The sequence below is a fragment of the Schistocerca piceifrons genome, chromosome 1, assembly GCF_021461385.2.
Source record: "Schistocerca piceifrons isolate TAMUIC-IGC-003096 chromosome 1, iqSchPice1.1, whole genome shotgun sequence".
NCBI classification, from domain to species: Eukaryota; Metazoa; Arthropoda; class Insecta; order Orthoptera; family Acrididae; genus Schistocerca; species Schistocerca piceifrons.
In genome coordinates, this window is record NC_060138.1 from 931325083 (window position 1) to 931350562 (window position 25480).

Here is a 25480-nt window from a genome sequence, read left to right on the forward strand (position 1 = left end):
CATCATCGATATGGGCTTTTGGAGCCAAAAGCCCACTTGTGTACCCTTGAGGACTGCATGACACAAAGCTTTACACCTTGCCTGGGCCTGTCAACACTGACATTGGACTGTTGATGACTGGAAACATGTTGCCTGGTCAGACGAGTCTCATTTCAAATTGTATCAAGTCGATGGAGGTGTATGGGTATGGAGACAACCTCATGAATCCATGGGCCATGCATGTCAGCAGGGGCCTGTTCAAGCTGGTGGAGGCTCTAAAGTGGTGTGGGGCATGCACAGTTGGAGTGATATGGAACCCCCTGATACATCTAGATAAAACTCTGACAGTTGACACACATGTAAGCATCCTTTCTGATCACCTGCATCCATTCATGTCTCCTTTTATGTCTTAACTGCAACTGCTCACATCACTGCAGGTTAGTTGGATCAGTTCCTGGCCAGTGCTGTCCAAGTTAAATGCACTGGTAAAGCTGTTGCCCATATCATCGCTGAGTCAATATACGCCTAACGCACAGGTTAAACATATTCTCGTTATCGTACTTGACTGTACTCGAGACAGCTTGTCTACCGCTTCATGTGAAATGAAATCCAATGAGGTTCCAGCAAATGCGAAAGAATATATAGTGTAATGTTTACATGAGGTTTATTCTTATGATGAACGGAGTGTACTCAGGTAGCTATCGGTGAGTGGGGAGCACAGGATAAAACGTATTCTCGTTGAATGGTGGGCTCCATGTCGTTCCCATGTTATCGTACTTGACTGTGGTCGAGACAGCTTGGCTTCTGCTCCATGTGAATGAAATCCAATGAGGTTCCTGCAAACACAGAAGAATATATAGTGTAATATTTACGTGAGGTTTATTCTTGCGATGAACGGAGTATACTCAGGGAGCTAACTGTGAGTGAGGAGCACACAAGGGTTTTTTCAGATTAGGTGGCTCTCCATCCAATCATGATAACAGCAGCTGTAGCAAACCCAGAAGTATCAGTGTAAGATCAAAAGAAGTGCCTCCCACAGATGAAAGTATTAAAATCCTGAGGATAAACTGCTGAAGCATTCACAACAAACTGCCAGAGTTTGAAGTGCTCATGAAATGCAGTGAAGTTCACATAATACTAGGTACAGAAAGCTGGTTGAAACCTGAAATTGATAGCAGTGAGATTTGTGGGGAAAATTTAAGTGTACATGGAAAGAATAGGCAAATGGGAAATGAAGGTGATGCATTTGTCACAGTAGACAAGAAACTCAAATCCACCAAGATAGAAACTGAAGCTGTACGTGAGAATGTTTGGGCAAGGCTCAGTATCAGGTGTGGGCATAAAATGACAACTGAATTTTTCTATTGCCCACCATAATCATCTCCTGATGTACCAAAAACTTTAGAGAAAACCTCAGATCACTTCTACGTAAGTTCCCTAGTCACACTGTAATCATCGGTGGAGACTTCAATCCTCCAACAATTAATTGGGAAAATTACAATTGTGTTAGTGGGGGGTGTGACAAAACATCCTGTGAAACTTTACTAGAGACCTTACCTGAAATTTACATTTTTGTTAGTGGTGGGCCATGACAGTCACATTCTGTGAAACTTTACTAAATGCCTTCTCTGAAAACTACCTAGAACATTTAGTTAGGAATCCAACTCATGATGGAAACACATTGGATCTGATGACAATAAGTAGACCCGAAGTCTTTGAGGATGTCTGTATTGTAACTGGTATCAGTGACCATTATGCAGTTGTGACAACAATGATAACCAAAGTACAAAGGACAACTGAAACAAGCAGAATGATATATATGTTCAGTAAAGTAGATAAAAAATCAGTAGTGTCATACCTCAGTGAGGAATTTAAAACTTTCAACACGGAGCAGGAGGATGTAAAGGAACTATGGCTCAAGTATGAAAGAATAGTTGACCTTGCACTGGATAGATATGTACCCTGTACAACAGTTCATAATGGGATGGAAGCTCCATGGTATACAATCATTGTAAAGAAATTTCTAAAGAAACAGAGACTATGGCAAAATAGGTGTAAAACAAAGTGTACAGCTATAGATAGAGAGATGCCGAATGACACGCATTTCATGTTCAGAAATATAAAATTGTGCACTTTACAAAACGGAAAAACACAATGTCCTATGACTATAATATCAGTGAATTGCTCTAGGAAACAACCAACTCTTACAAGACCTGGATGTAACATTTTGTAGGAATATAGATTGGAATGATGACATAGGTTCAGTCATGGGCAAAGCAGGTGTCAGACTTGAATTTACTAATAGTATACTGGGTTAGAGCAATCAATTAACAAAGGAGATTGCTGACAAATCACGTGTGTGACTGGTTCTACAATGCTGCTGAAGTGTGTGGGACCCATACCAGATAGGACTAATGGCGGATATTTAACGTATACAGGTAAGGGTAGCACGAATAGTCACAGGTTTGTTTAATGCATAGGAGAGTGTCACAGAGATAATGAAGAAATTGAAGTGGAAGACCCTTGAACTGTCCTGAGAAAATCTATTAACAAAGTTTCAAGAACCATGTTTAAATGATTACTCTAGGAATATACTACAAACTCCTACCTATCGCTCACATAGAGATCGTGGGGATAAGATTAGAATAATTACTGCATGCACTGAGGCATTCAAACAATCATTCTTCCCACACTCCATACATGAATGGAAGAGGAAGAAATCTTAATAACTGGTACAATGAGATGGACCTTCTGCCATTTGCCTCACAGTGATTTGCAGAACATAGATATAGATGTATTTGCAGATGTAGATGAAGAAAGTGCTTGTAAAGAAGGTATATAATGTGGGTGGTTGTGTTCACTGTGTATATATTTTTATGAATGAGCTTGCTGATAGCCTGACATTCCAGGTCTTAAACCTTCATTTTGAAGCTAAAAAGCTCTTAATTTTTATTAATTAATTAATTTTTTTGGAGGGTGTGGGGAGTGCAACAAATTTTCACATTTTTATTTGAAGAACAAGTCACAGAGTTTTCTGAAAAGGTGATAGTAATATTAAGAAAATAAGAATGGCATTTAAAAATGGGGCAAGTATCTTCTGCCGCATAGTAGATCACCCTTCCATCCCTTTTAAACATCTTTGTATATCACATTTGTTAAATACACCAAAGAGCCAAAGAAACTGGTACACCTGCGTAATATAATGTAGAGCCCCCGCGAGCATGTAGAAGTGCTGCAACACCATGTGGCATGGGCTCGACTAATGTCTGAAGTAGTGCTGGAGGGCTGTCCACAAATCCATAAGAATATGAGGGAGTGGAGATCTCTTCTGAACAGCAAGTTGAAAGGCATCTCAGATATGCTCAATAATATTCATGTCTAGGGAGTTTGGTGGCCAGTGGAAGTGTTTATACTCAGAAGAGTGTTCCGCATTGTCCTGCTAGAATTGCTCAAGTCCATTGAAATGCAAAGGAGACGAGCAGAGAACAATATAGCTTTGAATGTCATTTAATTTTTAAACAGAAGGAAATAATATATGGAAAAACTCACGCGATACACTTCTTAGGTTACTAGATGGGAAACATGACATCTGAGTTAACAGTTTTAGCTAAAATAGTATTGTAATTAAACACAAGACTGTTGAAAATTCCTGACTTTACCAAGGGTAATTTTTCTGCATGAGCTATATGTGGCATAAAAGTGCACTGCTGATTTCCCATGTAGTTAAATATTGAAGCCACTGAAGGTATCGCAGTTAGTCGTCTGGTAATCTCTGACCTCCTTCCATATCAGATTCCAAGTGATACAGTACATTTTGGTACTGCTACATTGATAACAAGGCAATCAGCAACAGAATCCCATGCCACCAAAAATCCACATTTCCTCCTCCTCTTTTGTAACTTACTGTTCTGTATTTCACCATCATTTGGCAGTGACATGTCAAAGCTTCTTGCATTAATCCCAGTACATTTGGCAGCTTAAATGTCTTGTTATTTCTTCCAACAAATCTCTCTAACTTGGCTCCAGATCAATTCTATTGGGTTCAGATTGCAGTTTTATGGTTACAACTGTAAAAATGCAGCATTTCTACAGTGTGTTCAATGCCACAAATATTGGTTTCCATGTTTCTGCGATGCTTATCATTCTGGCTCATGTGAGACCAAATCTGCCCTACACAACAAAGGGCATATTCAGATAAAGAGTATTTGATTTTTGATTTGTCTTCAAAACATTTAATTGTGTAATATTTTCTTAACTTTGACAATCTTTAATGATCTTTTATAAAATATTGATACTTTAGAATGTATGTTTGCAAAGAAAACCTGAATTTTCTGTGTGATAGATAATTAGAAACTAGAAGACATATCTCTTCTTGAAAAATGATAGTTATAACATATATTTCATGAATTTCATATTTAAATTATTTAGGTGTTCAAAGTGGGGGGGAAAAAAAATTACAGACAACAACGTGTTTTGGACCGCCACCCACGAGCGTAAACGACTGCCATTCTATGATACTACCATTTGCACCACGCATATAATTACAGTACCTTGCCCTATATTCTTAACATACTGTTTCTCGATAAACATAAAACCTGGTTTTTCTCAGTAAACTCGAGAAACACATTAAGAACAACTTGTTTCTCACCATTAATGGTGTTCCGCACACGTATTTCACTACAAAGCAGGAAGCAATGTCATCCATTTTGACAATATGTACTAACACAAGACAATCGGAGCACAAGTAGTGTTTACAGAGACTGTGATTGTACACAATTTTTTAAATAAAAATTACTTAGCTAAAGTATGATTTAGAGAAATGTTGATGGCTGTTAATATGTGAGAATGTGCTAAAGGTTCTTTTACAGTGACAGCAATAAGATGTCTAATACTTAAGTTGGACCTACTTTCAGCAGCAGAACAACATCAGTGTATGAGACCTACATCTGCTGACCAATCATTGTGTTTGTGTTTGTTTACATCAGGTTTATTCTTATGATGCGAAAAGTACAGCAGCCTCTGATGTGTAGTGCACACCTAACCAATTTAGAGTAACCCTACATTCCTCAACGCTGTGATGCAAGTCCAGGAAGTCACAGCCTAACTTGGCACATAACTTTCGAAGTCTCTGATTCAATCATTCCACTTGACTCAGAACCAAACAGCCAAGATCTGTTCTGGGGACAACGCTGCAAATTGTGAGCTTCGTTGAAACTCCACAGGCAAGGTTGGTCTTTTCAACTTTCTCTGTCATTCGCTGGAGTGATCCAAGAATGACCTCAGGGCCCAGATGACAGGCCTCATTTGTTCCAATGTGCACCACAATCCACAGTTGGTTGCACCCTTTTCCCTCAGTGGCTGCTGGTATAGCCTTTTCAACATGTTGAATGAGGCCCCTAGTCATGTACGTTGAGTGCACCTGGTGTCCATTCCTGTTCCTTGCTGCCATTTCCCTAAGCAGTACCATCATTCACTATACATTTGAACTTCTGATGATTAATAGGCACAGACCGTTTTGCATTTGCCTCCTCCTGACACTCGACAAACAGACAGCACCTTGAACTTCTCGGTTAAGGGGATCGGTACAGCACCCTGAGTCCTCTCTGGTCCCTGCCACCCTGTACAGTATGCCTACATCTGCCAATGACACACCACTCACCGCCAAGTGGATAAGTAATGACAGATTCTGTACTTTCTGCAGAGGAGGCAGGATCCACGGAAGAGGGTAGTACTTCAGGTACCTCTTCCAACACACCTGTTCGCAGCAGCTATCAATTGTTTGACAGTAGTCAGGGTGATTTCCAACTGCTTATGAATGTCAACCAACTCATCCTGTGTTCGAGAACAGAATTCACAGTGGGGCTGCATTTTGTCTAGTGCAATGTATTACAAGGCACTGAACAAGTAACTTTGATTAAGCCCACTCATTGCCTTTTAATCTGTTGAGCTGAAAAGTTGCTAATTCCCTATAAGAAGCAAATGCACGAACGAGATTTGAATGAATAAGAATAAATGAAGGGCTGGGGGGATAAAAGGGATAAGTCCATCAATTCTCTAAACAGATGTTTTTATGCCCAACTATACGTTGAACCAATGGCTTTCGAATGGTGTTGTTGGTTGCGGGATAAATGGAACTGATCCTTCTAAAATTAAAAAAAAACAAGAATACTCTATTCGGGGATAAAGGAGATCAGTCCGTTCCATTTGAGCAATAAAAGGGTTGTTCCATAAAAACACGGGAGAACTGCCGGATATCAGTAACGTCCTGCCACGATATTTCGGCGCAGAGTCTTCTGGCCATCTTCGGGTGAGTGCCACTGTAGTAGTACTGGCGAGTACGTGCTGAGCTCCGCTATTTAAAGCCGTACTGAGGTGACATTGCGCATGCGCTGCTCAGCGTGCGCGTTCATAACGGCTCCGTGCGCTGCGCCTCGCACCCTCCACTGTGAAAGCCTGGCGTATCGGTATCAGGTCGATTTCCATCTTTATGCAGATAACTACGTTGACTATGAAGTTTCTCTATAACAGGATTCCAAGCAGAGTTTAGCTGATAACTGTTATCTCGATTGATGAGAGTCTCGTTGTCAGACAATCTTATTTCCACAGAAATATCGTGGCAGGACGTTACTGATATCCGGCAGTTCTCCCATGTTTTTATGGAACAATAAGTACGCCGGGAAAGCTTTAAACATCACAATAAAACGGTTCATTCCAAAGATTCATGGGAATTGCATGAAGACTGGGATCAGTCTCAGCACTTGTTGTGCCATGAACCATGACTCATAGGCATTTCTAGACTTGTTTCTAGATTGGCCCACAATATTGTCTTCAGTCTCGCAACAAGACGTGAGTGAATAAGAAGCTCCGATAGTTAGTGTACAGTAGTGTGTGTTCATTGCAGTTCGTGCTGCTAAACTCGGGTAAGTGGAGTTTAATGCGCAAAATTTGTGGCTCTTAGTTTGTTTTTAGTGCATCACAGTGCAGTGCTAAAACAGTTGACAAGTCTGCAGGGTTCACAAACAATGGAGAATGATTCTGATGAGTTTCTAAGAAGTTCAGGGACGAAAAAAAGAAAAGTGAGTGGTAGAATGTCAGCTGTAAGGAAAAAAATTAATCTAATAACTCATGTTCTTGGCCAATGTTGTGAATGTCGACTTTGATGTTTTGAAGTGGTACCAAATTTAGTAAAACATTTGATACTTCAACAGTTTAATCTCATGGAAAGTAAAGACGAGCAAGACACTTACATTAACGGCTTTATATCTGTTCTTCCTGTACAGCGTCAACATAATCGGAAACCAGCAGCAGAGGCTAGAAGTAATTCGGCCACTTTTAAATACAGAGTCCATGGTAAAAATGATGAGGGCCAGGCAGCAGAGTATGACATTTGCAGAAAGGCTTTTTGTTCTTTTCATGGAATAGGGAAAAAACGAGTAGAACATGTTTGCACTGGTCTGGCAGTGGATTTTGTACAAAAAGCAAACAAGGAAAGCACGATGTTAGGCCTCACAAGATTAAGGATGATGTAGTAAATTTAATCAGAAACCACATTAAATCATTTACTTCCAGGAACAATCATTATGGTTTGAAAGATTCCAAACAGACTTACCTGCAACAAGATTTGAATGTAAAAAGAATGTTTGAATTGTTTAAGGAACAAAATCAAGGAGTGAAGGTGTCCTACCGCTACTACAATGATGTGTGCTCTCTTCTACACGACTTATTTTATAATCACCTGCGACTAGAAATCAAGGAAATACACTTCTTTTGTGACGCATGTGGTGGCCAAAATAAGAATTTCACCATATTACGTTTTATGCATTATTGGCTCCACCATGAGATGCGCTTTACCAAAATTACTCTCTTATCCAGTCCGTGACCACAGCTACTTAGACTGTGACAGACAAACCCAAAAGCTTGGCTTGAGACACCTGAAGCTTGGAAGGAACACTTTGAAGCAGCTCGGCGAAAACCTTCACCCTTTGTAGTTCAACTTATAACAGAAAATGCCCAAAACAGTGATCAGATTGTTGGGCAAAACATTTTTTGGAAATGGACAGAACACCTAACTCCACTCTACGCAAAGAGGAATCTTCCAATTCGGCCAATACGAGAGGTAAGGACCAACAACACCACTGAAGACATTCTTTACTGGATCACATACAATGGAGCGTGGGAAAAAGCAGTCATTGTGAAAAGAAAAAGCAGTCATTGTGAAAAGGAACAATTGGCCACCACAAAATGAAGAATTCATTCTACCAGGCCTCTCCTATGATAGTAAGTTATTTTCATTGGACCCTTTTTTTAAATTTCATTAAAGAAAAAAATTAGATTCTTAATCACTTGTCTTTTTATTTGAGGGCTCATTCCAATAAGTGCAGTAAAATATAAAGAGCTACAGAGTTTGGCCAAATTCTGCGAACCTAAAGCTAGGATCTTCTTTGAAAACCTTCAACACAATTAGGCAGGAAGGCAACATTCTCTAATTGTAGTTTCTATAACTTCTTAACTTGTAACAGTTGAAAGTTGATTAAACTGAAATACTATGTGAAAAAAATAAAAAATAAACATTGTTTGAAGTATTATTATTTTGCAAATAGAGGGATAAGTCCTGTGGACTAATCACCTTTTTCCCACAAAACTTTGTACTTCAGACTATTTTTGGAGGAAAAAATACCTAATAGCCTTATTTTTACTGTACTTTTTATTACAAATTGTAAATGTATATACTTAAAACTACTAAATAACTAAGAAAAATTAAAAATAAATTATGAAAGACAAAAGTTATTTTGTTTCAAATCATTGTTTCTGCTCTCCTGAAAATTTTTTAAAAGTGGACGTATTCCTTTTATCCTGCCTGCCCTTCAAATATAAATATAATAAATTAAATGTGTGATTGAGTTGAGGTGTAGTATAATGCAGGAAGCTCTAGTTTCTTCAGTTAGTTTTAAACTATGAAGAGCCTTATGATCAATATTTATTTTAGTGTAGGAGTAGTGTTGTGAATTGTGGTTGTTGTTTTGGGGGCAAAGGGCCTGGTGTTGAGGGCACTAGAACAAGGGATGTGCAGTCTGTACAGATTATTTGCAGTTTATTCATCATAGCTTAGTCCTGGGTTGTTTGAAATGTTTCCTTTCTACAGACCCAAAGAAGCAGTCCCTGGTTATAAAAACTTGCGTGTGTACTTCTTGTTGTGTGTTTCCTTCAACTGCTGCTTGATAAAAGCATTTTTGTTGTCCATATTATAGTCCATTAATCACAAATAAATAAATATTTTTGTTTTAAGACAGTTATTAAATATTATCTGTATGATGGTCAGTTGCTATTTCTACATGTTATAGAAACATTAACCTTTTTTTAAAATATGATGCTTGAAACATTTATTTCAGATTCAAGGATGGTCTCGAAAAGCACCAACTTGCGGATTTCAAATGGTACCAATACCAGCTGATACTATTTCTCTTCCCTTCACTGACAAGTCTGATCCTTTAAGGGGTCCAATATTTGTAACTCTTAATACAGAATGCTTATTGGGTAGTAGAAACTTCTTATTTGAAGGTAAGATTATATTTCATTTTGATGGTAATTACATGTGTTGCTGCTGTTTTATTTCAGTGTGGATCCATAACATGAATATATTGACAGGTTGTCAACTGAGTCATGTAATTGCATTAAACATCTTTTGCAGCAAGTTCTAAGGCTTACAGTGTAATTCATATGCAGGGCTTTACACATAAAGGGTGATAAAAATTTTCAACTACCATACTCTTATTATAAAACACAAATTTAATCACACTTCAATAAGTCCTTTAGGAAGTGGTATTGGAAAAGATAAAGATGTTTTTCTGTACTAAGGGCAACTATGAATGATGTGACATGAACTGGTTCTGCATTATATACCTTTGTTAATGAATGACATCTTGGTGCAAACGCCACTACAAGCTACTGTTTCCAAATAACCTTTTATTTCCATACTAGTTTCAGTCAGTTAACTGTTTTATAGTTGATCCAGGCTATTGGTTGCTCTGACCCATCCAGTGCACAGCAAGAGCACACAAATTTAAATGATAGGGCATCCTGGGATGCTTTGTTACTCCTTTGTTTATTTCTTGTATCTTGATCATGGTATACTCTATTCATGCTAACCTGCGTTCTTGCCAATTGTTGAGGATCACCAGTTGTTTGATGGAGTACCTAGAAGTTTGTCTAGAATGGACTCTTACTCATGTTTCTAGTGGTAATCTATTGTATGATAAATACTTTATTTGCTTGTTACTGGTTTTCCCAAAGTATGATAATACCTTACGCTGCATTTGTTGGAAATAGCCAAAGTTGGCAGTTTTGATTCATCAGTGTTATAAATCGATGCAATAGCTTGAATAGTGATTGATACTGAACTCTATTTCTTACATAATCAGAGGTGTAAACCCTCCATTTTGGAATAATTCAGATTGGCTTTTCAGAAATAGTATAGATCTGAGCACAGAACCCCAGTGAACCTAAAATTTTATGCTGTTTAGTTTAAACATCTGAGTGTCATATCTGAATTACTCAGTACTACAGTCTGCTTTCTGTCCTCTAGATAGTATCTGAACCAAATCACTACTTCTTCGCTTGAGCCATAATGCTCTACCTTCCTGTGTAAAATTTTGTGGGCCACCCCATTTGGAATCTCTAAAAAGATTACATAAAACTCCAACCTGTGGCATTTAATTGTTTATTGATTTATCAACTTAGTTAACAAACAGCACTACTGCCTGTTCAGTTGAAATTATTTTCTGGAACCCAGACTTGACTGTAGCTAAGAATGTTTGTGGTTATTACAATGATGCATAGTTCATGTGCATAGAGTCTTTTCTAGTCTTGTAAGTGGTAAAGTAGAGTAGTAGCTGGAAAACCCTGCTTTATCAACTCTTTTCCACAACGATTTAAACCTGTTCATGGCAGTACTATATTTTACTAGGTCATTAATATATTGCAGAGAATTTGGTCCACTTCATTGAAGTTTTTGCTTTATGTTTCTTGGGTAACCTCAGTTCAATTTGTCCTGACAGGGGTACCTCTATCTGGTTGATTTTGATCTGCACAATTCTTCGCTGAGGGTTCATGGTCTCAGCCACAGACACTTTACAACTTTTCAGCTTCTGATAAAAACTGTTACTAAAGATATTAGTATCAGTTTCCTTTTCACCTACTGTGCTGTCATTGTGACACACATATGTTGTTGCAGTTCTTTGTCATTTATGTGGTCAACTTTTTATCACCTTAAAGGTTGTTTTTATTTTATTATTTGACTTGTCAATTTCAGATTTACTGAATACGCCTTTGAATTTTTGAAACACATTCATAATATTGCTGCAGTATAATTTGTAGTGCTGCCTATGCTGAGGTTCATTAATAGTTACAAGTGAGGTGTAAAGAATTCTCTTTGTATTACAAGACCTTTTGATGTGTGTTGTAAGCCACTGTCTTTTTACTGTTGCTCTCTTGGTACTTTTACACATCCTCTTAAGAAATCTGGTTCAGGCAGGCTAATAAATTCATCCAGGAAACAGTTAAGTTTATTTTTTACATTTGTTGTGAGATTTTTTGAGTGTAATTGGATGTGTTGCAAATAAATGCTTAAGACCTATAGGTTTGAATCCTTAATTAATCCAAATGATCTAGTGATTTGAATTACTTTGTTCTCACCAAGACTATCATCACATACTTTTTACAGCTCCCCACCATGGTCAGAAAGACTTCATAAATATTATTTGGCCATTATCCTGGTAACTCTGCTGTTGTAAGCAAAAATATTATTACTTCCCAGCAGATTAAACTGTGTGCCAGACTGAGACTTTGAAGCAGGACCTTTGCTCTACCACTGAGCTACTCCAGCAAGACTCAGGACCAGTCCTCAAAGCCCTTTTACTTCTGTCAATACCTCATATTCTACCTTCCAAACTTCACAGAAGCTTTGGTGTGTGGGAGAGCTTCTGTGAAGTTTGTAAGGTAGGAAAAGAGTTACTGGCAGAAGTAAAGCTTTGAGGATGGGTCACAAGTCATGCTTGGGTAGGTGGCCTGCAGTTTGTGGACTAGTGACTAGTGTTGCTATCTCTGGATCATGCGGTCCTGGTTTCAATTCTTGGCGGGGTCAGGGATTTTCTTCACCCAGGGACTGGGTGTTTGTGTTCTTCTCATCATCATTCAGGAAGCACTGAGACTGGAAAAGGAAAGATTTGGCACTTATACAGCTGCTGATGACCACAGTGTTGAGTGCCCAACAAACAAACATCATCATCATCAACTGTGGTAGGCGCACAAAGGCAGAGGTCCCATGTTTGAGTCCCAGTCGAGCACACAGTTTTAATCAGCCAGGAAGTTTTATATCAGCATACGCTCCACTGTAGAGTGAAAATTTCATTCTAATAATTTTGTTAATTAGGCATTTATAGTTCATTGTCTCTCTTGTGAGAAAGTTAACAACTGCCATCAAACTGACAGACCTCATTACATCCTCAATAATTTTATGTCATTCACATCGAAGAAAATTAACTTTAAAATATTAAAGATCAGGATCAACAAGCATGATTATTTCCTTGGCCAATGTGAACAGGCATACTGATCAGGAAAAACGCAGTCATGTGTTCTTCAAAAATCACCCAATTCCTCATTTTAAGCAATGGACTTCCTGTACAATATTTACTGTTAGCCACACCAGGGCAGGATGGTACATTATAACTGATTAGAGGAAAAATTTTTGTCATAACTCCTCTTAATATCTTCAAAGACTTTTTGGCTAAGCAAGAGCCGTAACTGATCGATAGTCCTTTTCCTCAAATAACTCAAATGCACATTGTTTAAATAATCTGAAATGAAGAATGAAACTTTCACTGTGAAGCAGTGTGTGTTCTATTTTGAAACTTTCTAACATATTAAAACTGAATACTGGTTTGGCACACAATTTTTATAAGTTAAAAAGTTCCACTTGAAATTGAACCTTCTCTAGACATCATTCAGCACACAGAGATTCTAACTGGTTTTTATCACTTTGAACTGGAATGTCTGCCACTGACTTTTTGTTTTCAGTATTTGTCTTTATTCCATCACTTATTCTACAATGCGGTAAAAATGTTAACTTTTTTAATATAAATTCCACCTCTGTTAATTGCCTGGGAAATTCCTTAAGCAACAATAGTCTTATCAAAAATAGAAATGTTCGGTCAAAATGAAGTAGCTTTATAAGGTAACGTTTGCCATTAAATAAACAACTTGTCTATTTTCTACTCTCCTTGCATTACGTAATCTTCTGGTACCTGGATGCTAAGGCATAGAGAGTTACACATTGCACCCAAAACAACTTATGAATTGTCTCACTCATATTTTCATCCATAAAATACTTGAAAATGGCCTAAGGCCAAAATTGTACAATTCTACGTGAAATAAAGAGAATGGCAGTTGAAGACATCATGAACTCGTTGAAAAAATTCAACTCAGCTTTAGACCCTATTGCACTGAAAATTACATAATTTAAAGTTTGAGCATCAAAACAGTTTCTACCTGAGTGTGTCACTGTATGGGCTACTATACTCATGGCCGCCGCCACCACCACCACCACCACCACCACCACCACCATCTGAAATTTCTTCTCAATCATTTTACATGGTTTAACTTTGAAGTGGGAATTAAATTTAACATTCCACTGGATTTAATGAAAATACAGGTGGTGAGAAAAAATATGGAAACATCAGATTCACAGCACATCACTGTGCATAAAAAGTTGTAGGAAAACTTCCAGTCATCTCAGAAGGGAAATACAGGTCCTATTTTGGTTTTCAAGGGAATTTTATACCAGTCTTCTTGCAAAATAGTGGCAAGTTCAGATTACAATGATGGAAGTGAATAGTGATCATGCACTCTTCTCTTCAAGGCTCAGTAATATTGGATTCCGATGATAGTGGTGGACAGGGGAGACACACCAACTCATAAAGCAAGTCCTGGACAAAGCACACTGTGTGAACAGGGGCGCTGTCACCTTGAAACACAGAATCACCATTGGATAACTAATATTGCAACAGTGGATGGAACCAATCAGACAAAATGGTCACATAATCCTTGGCAGCATTGCGACCTTGTAGAGTACCATAATATGGCTGTCCAAATCATCACCGACCCTGCTGTATTTCACTCTTGGGTTATAAACGTGGCTAGAGGTTGGAAACAGTGTGAAACAACACTCATCAAACCAAACGACATTCTTCTATTGCTTTATAGTCCATGATTAGTGGTTTTGGCACCACGTTTTCCTGTTAAGGGCATTTGCATCAATGATCAGTGGTTTTGAAATTCCAGCTCACCCTGCAATCCCCTCCCGGAGCTCCCTTCATGTTGGTTTGGTGCTGACAGGGGTTACGAGTGTGACATTAACTTCTCCAGTGTCTTTTGCAGCTATCTTCCTCTCATTCACAGTCCTCTTCAGTGACTGTTCGTCATGAGCACTAAGCATACTCTTTCATCCATGTTGTGACTTAGTTGATAATGTTTTTCTGCTTTCCCTTTATGTGATATAACTCTCTTGAAACACAGAACACTTTGGCTATCTTGGTTACAGAAGCACTCGCTGTACGAGCACCAACAATTTAACCACATTCGAATTCGCTGAGCTCCGACATATAGCACTCACAACTACACAGAACACTAGGGTGTGTCATTTTAGAGGGCAAAAATAAGATTTCATGATTTTTGTGAATGAGGGGGTATCAAAAATGTGGCTTTTGACGTGTGATATCCTAAATTAAAAGGTTTTTCTTTAATGATATGCATTTAGCTTGGTAAATTTTCTCTTGATTGTAATGTGTATTGAAATTTCTGACAGAAGGGCATGTAAACTCCTCCAAAATTTGCACAAATAGTGGTTTAATGAACACAAACAATTTTCTTTATATTCGGTTTCTATTATCAAACACTGAAAACACATTGCAAAAAATGTAAAAAGCTTCAACCAACAATATTCATCGAATCATGTTTCAGTAAATTTCTAGACAGCATACTTCTGCTTGGATCCTGGCCCCTGGCTTCTAATGTGTCTTTCTCGTTTGTCATGAGTATACATTTTGCCACAAGCTTCTGTTACTCTGTTACTGTATGGACTATCCATGACATGGAACTGTTTAACTTGCCCTGTGTCTTGAACAAACTTTCTTCTTTCATATTTTGAGCTCACAGTTAAGTGGAGGTTCATATACTTTTTCTGACCGTTCTGTCAGTTTCAAAAGTGAAGTTGCATTTTGATTTATTGCAGGTATTTTCCTAGACCAAACAGGTAGATCTCCTGGTGTATCATTATCTTCATTCCTCAATTTAGATATCTTCTCGGCCCCTGCTGTCTTTTCTTCTTGGTCTTCTGAGCATAAAAGTGGTTGAAGCACCACTTCACTACATGAAAACCATGGTGAACATTGACTTGTTGGCAAAACAATATCTGCTACTGCCTTCTTCTGGGATTGATAAAAAATGTGTTGGGGTCCATTCCACCCAATAGAATTTCAATTTGATTGTAAACCAGCTGGGACAGTAAATGTCAGCAATATATTCAATAAGCAGATGTAACGTCCCAATGTGTTACCTTTAAGACGGTGTTTTGAAACTCGTGAGCTTCCAGGATCAATTTCTAATGATGCCAGATTATTTGGAAGAGCACCTGCCCTCATAGTGTGAGTTATCCTGTAACCATAAAAGTGATTTGTAGAGAGATTTTTGGCAAAATTGTCACTCAGTGGAACCAAAGGCTCTGGAAAGGCTATTCTGACAAATGAGAAACTGATTTCATGTTTCACTAATAAGCATGTTACAAATCATACCACTCCACTTGTTGTTAGACAAAGTTTTCCAATCCAAAAGTTGGATCAGGTGGCACAAAGGTGGCTCATTAATATGAGGAGAACAAACCAACTATGCGTTTACTATTCAACTTTGTCTCAGCCCAACACATGACTCCTCCTTTCCAACTAGTGTCGAAATTACTTGACTTACCACCAATAGTCTGCAAACTTTTATCAGTGTTGTTTTTATTTAAAAAATACACAAGATGCTTAACAATAACTTCACCAGGTTTCATTTTTGTTAAGTCTTCCTCTAGAGTAAAATGGCACAGATACCTTCCACCAGGCTCACTGTAAATGGTGTAATACTCTTCTTTCACCATACCTGGAAACAGATGACTTGAGTTACGCAACATTGTGCAACTGTAATACATTACACTGATTTATACTTGAAGTAGAAGTTATATCAAAATCATCACTTGGTACCTGCAAAGGATTTTCATCAGTTCTCTCTTCATCTTCTACATCTACATCTACATCCATACTCCGCAAGCCACCTGACGGTGTGAGGCGGAGGGTACCTTGAGTACCTCTATCAGTTCTCCCTTCTATTCCAGTCTCGTATTGTTCATGGAAAGAAGGATTGTTGGTATGCCTCTGTGTGGGCTCTAATCTCTCTGATTTTATCCTCATGGTCTCTTCGCGAGATATACGTAGGAGGAAGCAGTATATTGCTTGACTCCTCGGTGAAGGTATGTTCTCGAAACTTCAACAAAAGCCCGTACCGAGTTACTGAGCGTCTCTCCTGCAGAGTCTTCCACTGGAGTTTATCTATCATCTCCGTAACGCTTTCGCGATTACTAAATGATCCTGTAACAAAGCGCGCTGCTCTCCGTTGGATCTTCTCTCTCTCTCTCTCTCTCTCTCTCTCTCTCTCTCTCTCTCTCTCTCTATCAACCCTACGTGGTATGGATCCCACACTGCTGAGCAGTATTCAAGCAGTGGGCGAACAAGTGTACTGTAACCTACTTCCTTTGTTTTCGGATTGCATTTCTTTAGGATTCTTCCAATGAATCTTAGTCTGACATCTGCTTTACCGACGATCAACTTTATATGATCATTCCATTTTAAATCACTCCTAATGCATACTCCCAGATAATTTATGGAATTAACTGCTTCCAGTTGCTGACCTGCTATATTGTAGCTAAATGATAAGGGATCTTTCTTTCTATGTATTCGCAGCACATTACACTTGTCTACATTGAGATTGAATTGCCATTCCCTGCACCATGCGTCAATTCACTGCAGATCCTCCTGCATTTCACTACAATTTTCCATTGTTACAACCACTCGATATACCACAGCATCATCTGCAAAAAGCCTCAGTGAACTTCCAATGTTTATGTTTGCTGTGAAGTTCCCTTTGCTTCCGCAACAGTTTGCTAACTGGGTTGTTGTACCATGGTGGCTCTTTTTCATCTCTTATGATCTTGCTTGGCACATACTCATCTAACACATATTGTACGATGGTTCTGAACTTTGTCCACTGATCCTCAACACTATCTGTACTTGAGAAAAAACTTTTGTGTTGAGCCATCAGGTACTCTGAAATCTGCTTTTTGTCACTTTTGCTAACGAGAAAAATCTTCCTACCTTTTTTAACATTTCTATTTACGGCTGAAATCATCAATGCAGTAACTGCTTTATGATCGCTGATTCCCTGTTCTGCGTTAACTGTTTCAAATAGTTCGGGTCTGTTTGTCACCAGAAGGTCTAATATGTTATTGTCATGAGTCGGTTCTCTGTTTAACTGCTCAAGGTAGTTTTCAGATAAAGCACTTAAAAAAATTTCACTGGATTCTTTGCCCTGCCACCCATTATGAACGTTTGAGTCTCCCAGTCTATATCCGGCAAATTAAAATCTCCACCCAGAACTATAACATGGTGGGGAAATCTACTCAAAATATTTTCCAAATTATCCTTCAGGTGCTCAGCCACAACAGCTGCTGAGTCATGGGGCCTATAGAGACATCCAATTACCATGTCTGAGCCTGTTTTAACCATGACCTTCACCCAAATTATTTCAGATTTTGGATCTCCGTCAATTTTCTTCGATACTATTGCACTTCTTATCGCTATAAACACGCCTCCCCATTCACTGTCCAGCCTGTCTCTGCAGTATACATTCCAATCTGAGTATAGAATTTCATCACTGTTTACATCTGGTTTCAGCCAACTTTCTGTCCCTAGTTCTATGTGGGCATTGTGACCGTTTATTAATGAGAGCAGTTCTGGGACCTTTCTGTAGACGCTCCTGCAGTTTACTATTAGCAGATTAATATTGTTATTCCCTGTTGCATTTTGCCTACTCCTACCTTGCCGCATCTCAGGAGGCGTCTTGTCGGGCCTAGAGAGGGAATTCTCTAACCTAAAAAACCCACATGTGCACTCCACACGTACTCCGCTACCCTTGTAGCCGCTTCCTGCGTGTAGTGCATGCCTCGCCTATTCAGGGGGACCCTACATTTCCCCACCCGATAGCAGAGGTCGAGAAATTTGCACCCCAGATCTCCGCAGAATCGTCTGAGCCTCTGGTTTAAGCCTTCCACTCGGCTCCAAACCAGAGGACCACGATTGGTTCTGGGAACGATACTACAAGTAGTTAGCTCAGATTCCACCCCGCGAGCGAGGCTTTCCGCCTTCACCAACTCCGCCAACCACCTGTACAAACCGAGGATGACCTCTGAACCCAGACGGCAGGAATCATTGGTCCCGACATGAGCAACAATTTGCAGTCAGGTGCACTCAGTGCTCTCTGTCACCGCTGGCAGGACCTCCTCCACATCTCGGATGAGACCTCCCGGCAAGCAGACAGAGTGAACACTGGTCTCCTTCCCCGACCTTTCCGCTATTTCCCTAAGGGGCTCCATCACCCGCCTAACGTTGGAGCTCCCAATCACTAATAAACCCCTCCCCCCCGTGTGCCTGCTCGGACCTTGCTGAAGGAGCGGCCAGATGTCCACTCACAGGCAGAGTGGGCGATGCTACACGGCCAGCCTCCACATTGACCCTCCGCCTCGTGCGCCGCAAACGCCGCTGAACCTGCCACTCCCCTTGGGGAGAGGGTGGCCCAACCGCGCCCGGTACCCACGAAGATGTCTCGACAGCAGGGACAGTGGGTGAAGCATGTAACACATGGGGTGTACCATGCGACGCACCAGACTCCCCACTGCCGCTACACTCCGAGGCAACAGCCTGAAGACAGCTTACCGCGGCCATCAACACGTTCAGCTGTTCGCGAACAGTGGCCAGCTCCTCCTGCATCCGTACACAACAGTCACACATCCTATCCATCCTAAGAAATCAATTTACTGTAGAGAGTTAATCAACTTTTAACTAGACTGCTAATTCACTAAAGGCAGCTGATAATTGACTAAACTGTGGTTACTAGACACTTCTTGTAGAAAACAATGAAAATAGCACTACCTGTCTCTGGAATGTATTCAAAACAAACACTAGCACTACTGGCACTGTGGCTGTCTGAAGGGACTCTCTCTGACTGTATTCGAAACAAACATGAAATCTATGGCACACTATTACTAGCACTCAGCAATTAAGGCTTCCTAAAAGCAAAAACACACGGAAAAAGAAGTGACAAGTAAGAAAAATACAGTTAATACTTAAATTAACGTAGCTCTCTTCACAGCAGACGTGACACAGATGGCAGGTCTTCTTCGGAGAATGGAATTTCATTTAGTTGTGATGTTAACTTCTCCTTCCTTTCCTGCTTTTCAGAACTTCTCCTTAGTTCCCCTTATTGCCTCTTCTGCTTTTTAATTTGTCTTTTGTGTGCAGGTAGATCTGGTAACACAATTTGATACTGTCCAACGGATCCAACATTCTCTCTTTAATCTTTAATAAACACCAATTCTTTGACAGGGATCTTCATATCCATGGAACAGTAGTAGAATATGTGCACTTCATGTTTACATTCAACACCACCTGGAATGGACCTGAAATTCTAAAAATGGCTTAATCTCACACATACAACTGATTGTGTCAGAGAACTTGTCTGACATTGCTATGGAAGCCTCTTTTACCTCCAGTTTTTCTCTGGCAAGTGATAAGTTTTTGGCCTTTCACAGTTTTCTTGTGTCTTCTTCAGGACTGTGACTCTCAAATTTAAATTTGGCACCACAAAACAGGTCTTTGATATGCCCCATTTTTCAAATTTTTTTGGATAAATAACCTTTGCAAGAGTCACTGCTGTTCAATTTCTGGCATTCTTTTCACTCTGCTGTCTTAGCAGAACCCCATAACAGAACATCACACACAGTTCGGAGTTCATAGGCAGCATATCTTGACCAGTTCCAATGAAGTTACTCATGTGAATGGTTGTTGCCACTCTTTTCTTCCATTTACTAGCTATGGTTCTGAATATCCAGATTTTGCAAGTGGAAGAATCTATTGGTTCCAGGAAAAAGAAAGAGGAGACAAATGTGTATTGCTAGTTTAAAAACTTCTAGAAGTGGCATTAGAAAGTTAACAGAAGTTACAGTATGTTCTTATCCTCAGAGTGCAAGTAAAGACAGGAATAATTATAAGAACACACTTCTTGAAAGAAGACAGTTTGCTGCGAATTTTACATGAAAGGTCAAAGTATCACAAAACTGAAGAAGCTATTTACTGAGTGAAACAATGTAATTACCATTTCTTATAAATATAATTGGAAATTGCTGTGCAAATCACAACTTTATGACCCTCTCATTTTTTAAAAAGGGAAGTCAAAATATTAGACACATCCTAACAGAACACGGTTCTGACCATGACACAAGCACAACATATGGAGAACATAGCACAAATGCCCGTTTGTGGTCAAATACAATAGTGCAACCTGCAGGCTTGACTAGCATCTATATCCATGCTCAAGCATGGTTTTCTTATGGTGCTTCCATATTTTTGTTCAAGCACTGTGCTTCTTCACAGTTTAAGTTTAACAGAGGTGCTTTTGATTATTCTCTTTGAGCCCCTATATCATCCTTATATTAGACACACTTTACAACTTCATTCTGCACATTTCCCACAAATGTTGAGCCTGAAATTCTCTTTCAGTGTAGAATTTACTTACTTATGTACATACTTACTGGTCAACACTACTTATCTTGTAGAACTGTGGCCTGCTTTGGCACCTGTCTTCTGTCTGCAGTGTCTCTTTTTTACCTTCTCCAATTCCTGACACCCATTGCTTTAAGGTCCTCCTTCATATCTTCAAACCACCTTTTCCTGGGTCTGCCTCATCTTCTTCTCCTCTCAAGCTTTCTTAACAAGTTTCTGACATTTTCTGTACATGAATAGCCCATGTTATTGTTCCCTGCTTGATTTTCACTATAATATTCATCTGTTCAAAAAGTGTCTGTAATTCTGCATTTTCCTTATTCTCCAGGTTTCTTCCATTCTCATTGCCCCCAATTACTTTTCTCAAAAAAATCCTTTCCCGTCTCAGTCAGTGAACAATTTCCCTATACTAAAAAATCAGAAGTTATTCTTCCATAAAATTATACACTTCTCACTTGTTATTTTGAGTAACATATAATACTGTCATAGGGAATACTTGATCAGTAAGTCCACTCCTAAAATAATACTGATGTTCCATTTCTGCAGTCTTAAAAAATGAAGGAAATAAACATTTGTCGCATTACTAACATAATCAGATGGTCTATGATACATTCAACATATTTTCAATTACTAGCATCATTGTAATTTCCCCTTTATAGTTAATATATTCAAAATTATTTTAAAAATTGTGTTAATTCCACTTCTTTTCCTAACTAATACATGTTGGCTAAAAATACTCATTCTGTGTGAACTGAAATTTGTGGTGGATACTGTACTGAATTTCTGTGAAGATAAGTCACCCAGTTACAATCATATGAACATTCCTGGATGTCGTGTGTTGCCACCACCAGAATTTGATGTCTCCAGTGGAGCCTAAGCCCCAAGTGATGAAACAAACCAAGCTGTCACTATAGCTGACATATTTGTTGTGAGAGGACAGCAACTCTATTGAAATTTAAAAGAATTCTAATATATCATTTATTTTTCAGTCCCAGTTGCACATTTTTTGAAAATACAGGACTAGTTTTGATCTCCCTGCATCATATTCAGATGTAAAAACAAAGTAAAGTTTAACATGTACTGTCTGTTATTTTACAAAAAATGTAAAAGTATTGTACATAATTGTGGAATTTACTTATGTAATTGAGTTGGCAACCCTTCATATCTGTGTCAAAACCACACATCAGTGTACTGTGGTATGCAGCTATGGTCCATGTTTTAAACTGGTAAGTGGTGAATGGAAGGGTGGGAGTTGGGGAAGAGTGGGAGGGAGAAAAGTGGAGCGAGGGAATTGGGCAAGGAGAAAGAAGTGGGACAGGGGGAGGGGTGGTGGTACAGATATCATGAGTCTAACAAATTTACATTTGGTAAAACATTATAATAACTTGTGTAAAAAGTAAGAGTCTTATGCTAAAAATTGAAAAAGTAAAGTGATGTAAAAAAATTGTTAAAATATGAAGAGTATAGAACAAATAGGGAGGTACCTCATGAGCATACCAGATTACATCCGGTAAAACATTGCAGTAACTTAATGTAAAATTAAAAAAGGAAAATTATGTACAAATTATCATTAAAATATTAAGAGTTTAGAACAATGCATGTTGACTGCTTTTGCTTCTGCTTAGTGGAATTGTGTGACAAACAGTTCCACAATATGTTCAGAAGTCAGTCTCCGTGCCAGCTTGCTGCTAGCAATGTGTGCAAGTCGACTTGCTGCTGCTGTATCTTCTTGGTGAATGGAGCTGTTGCTCATATGTGAACTGTGTCATGGTGGACAACTGAAAGAAGTCTTCAAAGTTTCAAAACATGCACTGTTGATAAAGTCATTCTGCTGGTTTAATGTGTTGTCAGGCTCTTGTAAACAGCATGTAAAACTCACAGTTTCTTCTAGCATTATCAGGGGGTGTCTCTTAGGTTCATTGTGTAGCACATCCAAATGCATAACAATGGTTCCAAGAGAGTGTTTCAATATTAGAATGTTCACCAGACGCTCATAATGGCCCTACCACTCTCGCTCCCTGCCTTATTTCCCCCTCTCCAGTCCCACTCTCTCCTCTTTCCTCTGTCCTCTTTTCCCTTCCTTCCTCTCACCTTCCTCCCCTCCCTACTAGTTTAAAACATGGACAACATTTGCATACCAAAGTACTTCAGTGCCTGATTCTGACACAAAAACTTAGGATTGCTGTTTCAACAACATAGCTAAATTCTTCATTTATGTACAATACTTTTCTACTTTTTCTAAAATAACAGACAATACATTTTTTACTTCATTCTTGGATCTGAAGTTGATCCAGAGAGGTTGAAACTAGTCATGTATCTAGAAAATATGCAACTGGAGATGAAAAATAAATTATACATTAGAACTTAACAATATCAGAGAAGTAAAGTTGCTACTCACCATATAGCGGAGATGCTGAGTCGCGATAGACACAATAAAAAGATTCACACAATTAAAGCTTTTGGCCATTAAGGTTATTTTAAAAAACAAGGTGTAGTTAAATAAGACAAGATGTTGGTGGTGTGGAGAGTTCCTTGTCAGAAATGGCATCTTTTGTGTTGATTTGTTCTGTTAGTTTTCAGATATGAAGTAGGATTGTTCAATCAGAATATCCTGAGCTTGGACATGGATACCAGTTATAAGGTATTCTAGTAGTGCAGCTGGCAGCCACAGTGTGTGTTCTGTGGTACCAACCTATATTTACTGCTACCACTGTCAAATTGATGTCGCTGATGCAGCTGATTTTCTCTAAGGTCAATGCCTACTCTCCTGTGAGAAAAGGACTATACTTCCTTGTAGATGCTAAGTATTACTGGAAAGACTCCCTACTGTGGCTCTGTGGACAAAGTGATGCCACCTACAGCAGTGGTAGCAGACATTTGTCAGTGCTCACTGAGATGTTTCCACTGATGAAGTCAGTATAGGAGTTGGATTACATGCCCCAGGGCATGATTATGAAGAGTCATGGTGGAGAGTCTAGCATTTTCACATCCGAGGATGTGAAAATCTCGTATGCTGCTGGAAGCAGTTAACAGGTGACCAGTGAAGGATTTGGAGTTGGTAGTGCTGTTGATTCTTCTGTTGGCCATAAGTTTGGCTTGATGTGTGTGTCAAATCAGTGGGTGATGCTTTTGGTGGCTGTGATGATGGGCAATTAATGCTGGTGTCAGTATGATGTCCATGATTATTTTCTGTACTCTGCTGATGGTACTGAGAACACACCAGGGCCAGTGACCAGCGAAACCGGTAATGATGTGATCCTATGGCTGGTCATCTTTGCAGGTCATCTGATCAGAGGATGAGGAGTATGGTTCTGCCGTTTTCATACATGAAGCTGTTCCACTGGGCTTTTTCTTTCAAATAGTGTGATATGGGATGTGCTCTAAAAGGTTCTGTGTTGTGTTGACTCCATATAATATTAGGGCCTCGTTTAATGTTGAGACAAGCCTTCCTGCCCTCTCCTGGAGAAAGAATGGTAAGGAGTGATGGAAAATGATGGATGCTTTACAGACAGAAAAGCTAGTAAGCAAAGGGCCCTATAATTTTGGAACATTTTAGGAAACAATGATCCCTGGTAGTCTCTTAGTGGCCATGAAATGACCAAAACAAGAGTGGTCCCTTTGTCATTATAACCAACTGCATACTGCCAAAAAAGGCCATCAAGATCCATGTAGTGGTCAGTCAAGGGTCCTGCAGCAGTGGTGAGGGCACGAATTCTGAGCATGGTGCTGATTAGGATGAGTCGTAGATCTTGGAAGAGGTGACTGTTGTCTCAAGAATATTTATTTTAGCAGTCTCAATTTGAAATTTAAAAAATGATTGGTGCTTGCATCAATTAATATCATCTTCAGATCTATAACTAAAAAAAATATGTTAATAAGTGACTATTTACAACTGCAAATCTTTAAAAAATTTTAAATATACAGTTATAGCATGTCTAATGACAAAATGTCATCTGTTATCAAGACTTTTACCTCACTATCTTGGTTCATTCCATGCCAATGTACCTCACATATTGATAGACTTTCTACTTGAAATCAGGTAATTCTTCTGGATGAGAGAGAAAACTTTTCATAGCAAAGACCATTATTTGCACTGATACATCCAGATTACATTTGCATTTCATGTACCCATAAGTGCACAAATTTCTGCAGTGTTTCCTATGTGGACTGTGCAAATGTGAATGGCAAAACACTCAAATTGGCAGTCTCTTTGCATGTTAGTGGTATCTGCACCTGATCCATTAATCTAGCTACCTTTTGTGTACTGGCTACACTGGCCATATGGTAGTACAGTGCTAAAGATTCCTTCTCTACTCCGCTACTGGTGTTAACATGGCTCAAATTTTATGAAGCCCCTCCAAGAACTGTCTTGCAGACAAGAGTATTAGGGTCAAATAGCCACAGACAGCATGGAGAAAAGCTTCCTGCAGTTATGTGGCTTCAGTGTACATGTTGATGACACTTTCATCAGGAGTGTGTAAAAGACATGTGAGGGTCAAATGTGTGGCTAATGCCAGTCAGTCATTAAATATACCTAAGATGGGATTTACTGTGTCTGCTGATTCCCATACATAGGTCACAAG

At 39.1% G+C, this 25480-nt stretch overlaps 1 protein-coding gene across 4 annotated transcripts in view; it reads left to right on the top strand.

Moving 5' to 3' along the window:
* LOC124798396 (GATOR complex protein Iml1) overlaps window positions 1–25480 on the top strand; it is a 547410-nt gene that overhangs the window by 453911 nt on the left and 68019 nt on the right. For all 4 annotated transcript variants that reach the window (XM_047262170.1, XM_047262989.1, XM_047263070.1 and 1 more), the window contains one exon: window positions 9369–9537. In XM_047262170.1, the coding sequence (XP_047118126.1) occupies window positions 9369–9537 (169 nt within the window). The remainder of the gene's footprint in view (window positions 1–9368; window positions 9538–25480) is intronic.